The sequence below is a fragment of the Hipposideros armiger genome, unplaced genomic scaffold, assembly GCF_001890085.2.
Source record: "Hipposideros armiger isolate ML-2016 unplaced genomic scaffold, ASM189008v1 scaffold_295, whole genome shotgun sequence".
Classification (NCBI taxonomy): Eukaryota; Metazoa; Chordata; class Mammalia; order Chiroptera; family Hipposideridae; genus Hipposideros; species Hipposideros armiger.
In genome coordinates, this window is record NW_017731645.1 from 97259 (window position 1) to 107317 (window position 10059).

At 51.8% G+C, this 10059-nt stretch overlaps 1 protein-coding gene and 1 long non-coding RNA gene across 2 annotated transcripts in view; one reads left to right on the plus strand and one right to left on the minus strand.

Annotated features, from left to right (window-relative positions):
* PAXIP1 (PAX interacting protein 1) overlaps window positions 1-6613 on the minus strand; it is a 38393-nt gene extending 31780 nt beyond the window's left edge. The window contains exons 1-3 of the mRNA XM_019659091.1: window positions 6195-6613; window positions 2441-2575; window positions 28-71 (exon numbers count right to left, since the gene is read on the minus strand). Of these exons, the coding sequence (XP_019514636.1) occupies window positions 28-71; window positions 2441-2575; window positions 6195-6461 (446 nt within the window). The 5' untranslated portion in view covers window positions 6462-6613. The remainder of the gene's footprint in view (window positions 1-27; window positions 72-2440; window positions 2576-6194) is intronic.
* Window positions 6614-6732: 119 nt separating this feature from the next.
* LOC109391504 (uncharacterized) overlaps window positions 6733-10059 on the plus strand; it is an 11989-nt gene continuing 8662 nt past the window's right edge. The window contains exons 1-2 of the long non-coding RNA XR_002125839.1: window positions 6733-7427; window positions 7586-7661. This is a non-coding gene — a long non-coding RNA (uncharacterized LOC109391504). The remainder of the gene's footprint in view (window positions 7428-7585; window positions 7662-10059) is intronic.

A 10059-nucleotide genomic window follows, 5' to 3' on the forward strand; every position in this document is an offset into this window, starting at 1 on the left:
CCCCGACCTCCCCCAAAAAAAGGATACGGCAGAAGAACTCCACACTGGACGGACAGAATCACCCAGGAAGGCTGGAAAAAACAAAAACAAGAACTCAAATCAGAAGATGTTTCAATTTATCATGAAAATGACATTGTTTTACTAGTTAGTGTTACTCCTAGAAACCAAAGGCTCTACAGGAAGCACCCAGATATTGTATCCAAGGACTTGTTACCAACACCCAAGGTGAAAGCGCAGTCAGAATATAACACGTCCAGCTCTTCAGCAATTTAAACCCTAGGGCTACACACATACTACGCTCTGCCTCTGGGCTGGCTGGAAACGGACTCCCCAACTGGACGGACGGGACCTGACGGCCACCCCCACCGCTCCCACCCCAGGTGTGTCAGCCCCTCCAAGGTGCCCTTCTTGGTCTTGAACTGAGTCAGGTTTAAACTTGTGAGTCTTTTCAGGAAAGTCATACAGACACAATGGTAGTAAACCATAAAAGGTAATCTTTTTAAGAATTCTAAAACTCAGATTAATTATAAAAACTAAGGTTAATTACTACCTTTTGGGGTAATTTGTATTTTTTTAAAATTACCATACTTTATATTTCTGTATTTAATTTTGAAAATTACATTAATCATTATACTGATAGTTCTGCTTCACAAAATGATGATATAAAAATACAGTAATGCCCCACTGAGCCAGCTGACTTCCAGAACCATCTGCCAGTCGAAACATGGATACACTCATGCACCAATTCATACATCAAGTAGTTACTGAGCGGCTGTTCCGTGCCAGAGACAGAGCAAGGCCTGGAATACAGTCTTCGCTCTGATGCAGCCTGTTTTCCAAGCTAGTGATCGCCCAACTATTCTTGTCACATACACCTTAAAAGAACTTTATAAAATGAAGTTTTGGGGGTGATATCACCAATTTCTTAGCATAAGTTTCTGTAAGTCTATCTTCTGCTGACTGGACTCTAGATGGCATAATCATTTCATGATTTGATCGTTTTACCTAATCTTTGAAGTAACTTATTGGATAAAGGACGCTCAGCTGAAAGAAAATACTTTCCCCAATGTGCCTCCACATTCTGACCCCAGTTAAGTCTAAGGGCCTGGTCAGCATGAGGAACCTGACTGGCCACACTGCCCTGACTCAGCTGCGTTCAGAACACCACATGTGGTCAAAGTTTATTCTCACAGCCCCACCCAGAGCCCCTGAGCTCCTGGGCCACAAGGCTGAGGGGGGGGGGGGGGCCAGCCTTCCTGAAACAGGTATTTCTAGCCATCCCTCCCAGGATTTTCAGAGCCTGGGACCACGCGATGTAATAGGATTTGCATGGGTGATGGTACGACTTTTCTGGGGGGAGTCGGGGAGAGGTGACTGTGACCAGGAGTGACATTAGGCTGCTGGAGGAAGGGTCCGAGGAAGGGTCCGTAAGGAAGCTGGCCCTCTGCAGAGGTACCCCTTACAGCCATCCATGCAGCACACACCCTGGAAAACGTCCCTCTGCGGCACTGGGGAGGGGTCAGCTCGGGACTCCCAGGTAAAGGCTGCTGAGCTAGTTATCACAGAGGCCCACAGAGCAGTCACCCCAGGCCCTCGCTCAGGTAAGTCCAGATAACAGTGAAGCAGCAGCAGGAATCACTCATAATAGAAAAACACAGTAACAAGGAGCTCTTTATCCCAAGGGCAAATAACAATATATAAAAATAAACCCACTGCGAGTCAGCATCATTAACATTTCCAATGATGCCCCAAGGCCACTGAAGAAAATGTGTCCATTAAAAAAATTATTTTAAAAGTTTCAGGGCCTAAAGAAGCAAGTTTTAAACATCTATAAAACTCAAATACGTAAAAGACAGATGAACTGTCAGCGTGCACAACGCCTTATTTTTAAAATGCATTTGTCAAATTTAACGTTAAGGGAGAGGCCCAGGGATGGGCTTCGGGGACCAGGCCTCCATCAGCTGAACGCAGGCTCCACCATCAGAGCACCCCAGTCAGGAAGGTCTGTGAGGTTCAGACAAAGGACCTTAGGGTCTCCTAGCACCACGCTGCGTGAGGACAAACTACTGGACCAGCTCTGAGAAATCCCATCAAGCTGCAACACGGTCATCCTGGGCAACAGATGCCATCACAAACGAAAAGCAGGCTGGAATGCAGAGATGAAATCATACAATAGTACACCGGGGTTCCTTTTCAAGTTCTACAGCCAAGGGGGTGGGGAGTAGGATGGGGTACGTTAAGGTGGACTGGCCACATGGTGAGAACTCCACAACATAGGTGCAGCCTTAATACTGCCGGACTTTTCTGGAAATACAACTTTTGTGTACAATGAAGACTGCTTGGCTTGGCTCAGAATTTGCGCCAAGCTTCTGAAAGCTTCAGTGCACTGCTTTCAGGAGGCACGGTGAAATGTACAAAATTAGTGAGATTCGCGACCGACCTTGACGACAGGTAAATCAAAGACCTCTCGAGCCTCTCCGACCTCCGGGTTGTCCCCGTCTTCTGAAATGATGTGCGAGGCCAGGGCATTGTAGGACACTTCCTTAGCTTTCCCAGCTTTCAGAAGCTGAATAACCTTTAAACAAAACAACACACATTAAAATGGAAAACACTGCATTTCATTCTTGGCTTATACAAATTATTGCGAACAACGAAAATTCTAATTAAAAACACACCATGTTCTCACATTGGGTTAATAATAACCTTAAACTGAGTCACATACAATGAAATATATTTGGGAATAAAAATCAGCCAATCTTGGTTCATCAACCACATATGCATGGAGGCCACGTGACCAGCTCCCGGGCAGTGTCTCTGTCCTGAAGACAGGAGGACAGACAGACCACCAGAACAAAGCACTGCAGTGCTGAGATGGGGCTCAGAGGCTTGGGGGTGGGAAGCTCAAGGCACAAGAGGCAGCGGGCCCTTGAATGGGCACCGCAGGAACTTCAGTCGTTGGCACCCAGTCACCTAGGGTGAAGCGGTTCACCTTGCGCGCGCAGCTCGGAGACCCTCTGAGGGTGTGCTGCACATGAGCAGAGTCCTCCCGCACGTAAAGGAGTTAGCTGGGCAGAAACATATGCACGCTGGGGGGGGGGGGGTGGCAGCACCCACGCACTGGGCAGGTTAACACGGATCGAGCCCCGGATGCTCTTCCTTCTGTGCTATGCAGAAACACCTGCACTTTATTCTGAAATAAAACACGGAAGTGTCTCTGGAGAGACATGGGGGGTTTCTAAGCAGGTAAGTGGCATGAGCAGATTTTCTAGGAAGATTACTGTCCGTGTAAGAATAGATTGTGTTGGCTGCATGTCTGCAGCCAGAAAACCTGTGAAGAAACAGCTGCAACTTCCCAGGTGAAGGGGCAGTCCACTGAAGGAATGTCACTAGGGACAGAAGGGAGATGTGAGAGAATTAGCAAGACGTGGTGACTGCAAGCAAAGAATGAAGTGCGGAGGTGGGGGGGACCCAGGACCATTCACTAAGGACACAGCACTGGAGTGGGGGCAGGGTTCGTTTAGGGCATGTCCTTCTTTGGGCGCCACATGGAAGACCTGGGTCCCCCTGATGGGGGGGGGTCAGCAGCATGTTAGAGATGGCAGCCGGCGGTCACTCCCAGGGTGCAGAGGGGACATGAACTATAGTAGCGGCCTGAAGAGCAGGTGGGGTAAGTGCAGTGCCCAGGGGGGCAGTGTGCCCAGCACGGACGAGGGTGCTAATCTAAATTTACCCACAAACGGGACAACCTCTTCAGAATGTCTTACGGACCATCAGCAGCTATGAGCTGGGATAGGTAAATGAAACCTGTTCCATTAGCCATAAACCACCTCAGTTCCTTTCTTCCCGCGACCTCCAGGCAGCTTTGGCGCCACACATCCAATCTGTCAAGGGCACGCCTCCTTCATCCTCCGTCCCAGCTGTGTTTCTGATCCCACTGGCTTCTCCACGAGCCTTGAGATGGCAATCTCTCCCGTCTGCCCCGAACTACGAAGTCCCCCTATTCTGGTACACATGCCCACAGGCAACCGCGCACCGTGCCCCGGCCCTTCTCTCCTCAGGCCTTCTCTGCTTCTTTAATGACCAGCTAATAAACCAGTCCAGCCTTGCTGTCCGCTTCCTCACCTCCGATTTGCTCGTCCGCTCACTGCCTCCCAGCCGCTTCTGGCAGCACTCCCCTGAGGACACGTACAGCCTGCACGCACTCAGAGGACACCCAGCCGCTAGCTCCTGTTCAATCCCCACCTTAGTGGGTTTCTCTGTCACTCTGCCCCCGACAGCAGTGACCACCCTGACACGTCCCAAATACATCAACGCCTTCTTTCCTTAGCATGTGCCTCCCGCCTGAAGGACGCCATCCTTCACCCTCGCCTTACCTTCTGCTTCTCTCAAGACCCCAAAGAAATGACACCTACTCTGAAACATTTCAGGGGTGCCATCTCCCAGGTCCCCCAGCACCCACCACCCTATATTATATAATGCCTCCGGGTAAGTCACCCGCTCCCCACCGGCAGCACCAAGGACACCCGTCTTTGTATCACGTCCAGGGCCTAAACCAAAGCGGGACACATACTAGTAATAGTCAACATGTGTCAACTTTCTGAGTTCTTATTTATAAGATTCAGAGAACCTGATGTTCCGGCTCTCAACTTCTTAGAAAATGTAACGTTTCAGTTCCAAGGCGTTCGTGAAGGACATCTTTAAGCACTCAGCCTTGATTCACAGTTGAGCAAATATGGCTCCAGGGCAGCCTGTTCCAGGCTTTAAGTGGCATTCGGCTGACGCCCCCGGTTACAGCCAAGTCCTAACATGAACCGGGGGGCAGGGAGGAGGGGGTTGGAGAATGGGGGGACGAGAGGGGCCTTACCCACGCTGCGAAACGCTCACACTGTTGCAGGCCCTCATGGTGAGCACTCCAGGTTCAGCACCTGTTTACCTGCAGAGCTGCTGTAAAGGCGGCTTCCCCCTAAGCTACAGCGGAAGGAGGACCACCTGGGCTAAGGAGTCTCGTTACTGTGGCACCAGCGTGTCTCCAGGAAGCCAAGCCCGCGGGCTCTGCCGGCTTTGCCGCCGACCGTGTTCACCTGTCAGGCCTCGTCTGCACTCTTCTCAGGCTCCCCACGCACCTTCCTCCAGGTTCGGCACTCACTGCTCACGAGGCACCCGGGCGACATAACCGCACAGGTCAAGGCTTTCAGAAAGGGAATACTGCGCAGATTCACCTGAAGAGGATGCTTAACTAGGACTCATTCCCACCGCGTTAGGAGAACACTCTGACGTTTAAACACATGCAGCCCCGAAAAACGGCTTAGGGAAGGCCACATCTTTTCGCAGGAGCCCACACTACAAGCAACTCAATGTCTAGCGTGACGGTGCTCCCTGAGCGTTTCCCACACACACTGTGTAAAATTCGCCCAATTAGGAAAATCGGGGGAATTCGAATCGCCGGTGAACTGAGCCCTCCTCAGGCGCGCATGCAAGATGACAGAGCTGTGTGGCTGCCACGCCAGGGGCCCCGGCTACCTGTCCCCTCCACGCGAGCTGCACGGGCCGAGGTGCCCCTCTCGGACCCACTGTTCCGGGGGCCCAGGCACCGAAGCAAGCGGCCGGCTGGGAGCTACGTCCCTGTCGGGATCCCGCCCCAAAAAGCGGCCGAAAGTGCGAGTCCAACGGAGGCCGCGGGCACGGGGGGCGTGGGGGCTTACGGCCATGCGACAGGACGCCAGCTCCCCCCGGCGGAGGACGGTGACAAGCAGCGCGAGGCCCAAGCTAGGGCTCGCGGAGGGCGCCGTGCACGAGGGGCCAGGGCAGAGACCCCCCAGCCACGTGCCCTCCCGTCCTCTCCGGCCTGAGCACACACGAGGGTCCCGCAGACCCCCCTCCGCAGGTCGCCTCCCTCCACTCCGGCGGGTCCCGCAGACCCCTTCCCTCCTCTCCCGAGGATCCCACGGACCCCCTCGCGAGGTTCCCTCTCCCCTCCCGAAGGTCCCGCGGGACCCTCCCCCGGCAGGTCCGCTCCCTCTCCTCCGGCCCCCAGCCGCGGGCCTGCTCGGCGCGAGGCGGCCCGGCTTCAGCGCAGCCAGGCCGGCGGGCCCGGCGGGGACCCGGCCGTGGGGCCCCGACGCCCGCGCCCGTGCGCGCGCCCGTGACGCGAGTGGGGACGGGCCCGGGACGCGGCGGCAGAGGCGGTACTGTACCTGCGGGTCGATGTCGCCTACCGCGTAGTACTTGACCTCCCTGAACATCTCTTCGGGAACTTTGGGCGCCTGGTCCGACATGGTCGCAGCGGCCGGAAGGCTCCGCGGCGGCCCCCGCCCCGGCCCGCGGGGCCCGGTCCCCAACGGCGCAGCCCGCGCGGCCCCGGCCCGGTGCTGCGAGTCGGGCCCGCTCCCGGCCCTCGGCGCCCCCGCCCGCGCAGAGAGGCCCAAGCGCGGGAGCCGAGCGCGCCCTGCGGGACGCACCATCCCGCGCGGCCGCCCAGGGGGAGCGCCGAGGGGCGGGCTGCCCGCCGACACCTCCCAGCGCGTCCGCCGCGGCCTGTGGCCCCAGGGGCACGAGCACCGCGAAGCCCGCTCCAGAGACAGGCGGCCTGTGGCCACCGCTCCCTCACGAGTGGGCCCCGGAGACGCGGGGAAGCGCGCCTCCCCCTTATGGGGTCAGAGTGGGCCGGTCCCGGAAAAGACCCGAACGCGAGGCCCCTCCCATCAGCACGCGCGGCCGCTCGGACGGCGCATGCGTGCGGCGAGGGGGCGGGGCGCCGGCCGGGCGGCGGCGATGGCGGCGGCCGCGGACTCCGGCCTCAGGGTCTCGGGCACAGCGGGGCTGATCGCCGCCGGCTGCTGCCCGATCGGACCCAAGGTAACACCTGAGGCCCTGCGGCCGAGGAAGGCCGCGGTCCCGATGAAGCCAGGGGCGCTGGGCCGCTTGGCGGAGGCGCCCGGGTCCCCCGACCCGGCCAGTGGGTGTCTCCCCATCACCCCGAACCCCACTCCTGCCTGGACCTGGATTCCGGTCGCGCTGCAAGTCCTCCGCCGGCCGTCCTCGCTGAACCCGCAGACTGGTGCCTGGTCCCCGCGGGGGTGAGCATTGGGCTGGGAACCGGACAAGGAATGGGGCGAGTCAGGCCCACCATTTCCTGCCCGTGGGTCCCAAGCCTTCACCCACTGTTGCTGGTACCTGCCTAGCAGAAAGCCATTTTGAAGTAAATGCTAGTAAAACTGAGGTTTTTTTAAAAAAAAAAAAAGAAGTCTTTTTCAAGGGACGGTGGCACCCTCATAGACACACGAATTCATTGCGGAGGCATATGTGGGGTTGGCGTTTGTGGCATCATTTTTAGTCTGTGGTCCTGGAGAAGCGCTGAAAGTGGAAGTGGACGGGATTGGTTCGTCCAATCGGACGTCATGGGAAGCACGCTGGCTCTTTCTAATCAGGTGAAGGCCGTTTGGATCGCCTCTGCTTTTGTGTGTGTGTGTGTGTGTAATGAGTGATTTCACGTGGGCAGAAAGTAAGCTCGTGTTAAGCCGTATTAAACACACTTCTGTTTTGTCCTAATGTTTTCTCCATTTTTGTCTGCTTGCCTTTTGCACAGTCTGACATCAGCCTTATTCGAAAGCGAACGCGTTTCTTTTCCAGACAAGAACAACATCGAGCGCTGGCCGTGACGGGTAAGAATGTACCTCCCTTCCTTTGAATGCCCAAGAGTGTATCTGGTATCGGCCGTTACAACATTTGACATTCAGCGCTAAGAAAATGCCGGTGTAATAAATTAGTTCTAAATGCCGAACCAAAACGATCATGCCCTTTTGTAAGTTAAAAAAGAACTTGTAACCGTCAGCAGAACAAGTTCACCCTGCTGGGACTCCTGGTCAGTCATAAGACAGATTATGGAGCCAAGAAATCTGCGATTTAAAATCTCACCAACCTGTGGGAAATGGTAACACATCACATATCCGTGTGGAGCTCGTGTGGGCCTCCCGGCCCAGCACCAGGAAGGCCCAGGGGCAGCAGCACACCCAGAAAACGCCATACACTGTATCAAACACTGCTGCTTTGCCAGTGATAAAAAAATAAACATCTTTAAATGAAATCGAATTTCATGTGGATAATGGACATACTGAGGAAGTCTGCAAAACCGACATCCTGACATCATGAAGAATAGTCCATTCGCCAGAAGACTTAAAGATGGCAATTCAGTTTTTAAAAAATCACCACCAAAACTCATAAAAATGATCTTCAGCACAGGTTTATTTCTATAAGACGTCTGTTCACAAAGTTATAGAAAAAAATACCACATTGAGACTGCAATATATTGTTCATGAATAAATAGATATTTCTTACTGACTTTTGTGGCACTTAGAAGAGGGCCCACTTTAGGGTAATAATAGTATCAGTTCATTAAACAGAAGTTTTGCATTTTTTTTTAACTTCAGTGCATCTACTCCCCAAATATGACAGGCTGAGCATAATTTTACACTTCTCCCAACTAAGTTCAAAGCATGATCATTTTGTTGATACTCAACCTGCAGAGAATAAACCTGTTTAATGCTAGTTTGATAAATAGGGTAATACATTTCTGATTTTCTATTTTGCAAAATTAGATAATCTAACGCTAGGAAAAAAGTGTGAAATTAGAAAAAGCAAAAATAGAATTGGGAATATTTAACTCAAATAGTACCTGCTGGTGGGAATTAGAGGCAGTTATTTAGATAAGTATTTACAAATTACTTTTAAAAACGCATCTCTACTGTATACAACAAATGTCAGTCTTCTCATATTATGTTCAGTTCAGTTAGTCACACATCCCATAGAGTAAAATATTATCAGTGTTTAGTGAACCTTAGTTTGCATTTATAGACTGCAACATTTAACCTTTTCGCGAAAAGGAATGCTTAAGTTAGAGGCACAAACAGGCCAGAGTTTTTATCACAGGAGAACCTAGGAACTTAAAGGATGTTTCTTTATGGGACCGATTCAGTCAGTTAACCAACAGGGTACAGTTGCCTCCAGTAGTCATCTAGCTGTTCAATGTAGAAAAACTAGAAAACACAAACAAAAACGGTAAATTGCTCCAAATCGTATCCCCAGAAGCAACACTATTAAAATCCTGTAATTGTCATATGTAAATATATTTTTTCATTAAAAAAAAGTTACATCACATACAATCTTCTGTTGATGCTTATAAAAATAAAACAAGAATGTCCTCCTATGTCAGTAAATAATAGATCTACATCATTTAGTGGATACATAATATTCAATTTTTAATGTACCTTAATTTAATCAATTATTGTTGCATGTTTGTTGTTGCCAGTTTAACAATTACAATGCTGCTATGAAGCAGTCATCTTAAAATAAGCATACATATATAATGCATTATACTGTTTCCATGCCTCTCCCCCATCACTGAGCACAGTGCTTGGCACACACTCAAGGCTTAGATCAGTGGGCCATTTGGTAGGATCAGGAGACAGTTTCGGTTGTTGGAACTAGAGGGGAGAGGGTACTGCTGGCATCTAGTCGTAGAGGCCAGGAAGCTGCTAAACATCCTACAATGTACAGGACAGCCCCGACAGAGATGGCCCTGTGCAAAATGTCACTACTGCTGCTGTGGAGAAAGCTGGCATAAGGTGATGTAACAAACCAACATTTAATTGGAGTAAAACAGTGAGTCTCTTGCACACAGCTCGGTGGCTTGCTCAGACAGCTCTCCTCTGAATGGGCACTCAGGGCTTGTGTCGTCATGTAGCTTTGCTGAGAGCCATTGCTTCCAGCTATACAGACTGGGAGAAAGCAAGTAGGATACCAGGCACAGGTCCTATGGCCAGGCCTAGAAAGAGCAGCATGTTTCCACATGCAGGCACTTCCATTAGCCAGAACCTAGTCTCATGACCTTAACCTCACCTGCAAGGGAGGCTGGGAAATGTAGTCTTCCTATGTGCCAAGGAAATGGGATGGATGGTATCTTGCCAATTTCTGCCATTTTTAGTTTTCAAAAAAAAGTCTTCCACAAATTAAGGTTACAGATTGCAATATAACATAAAACAAAAACTTCTTAAACATCATTTC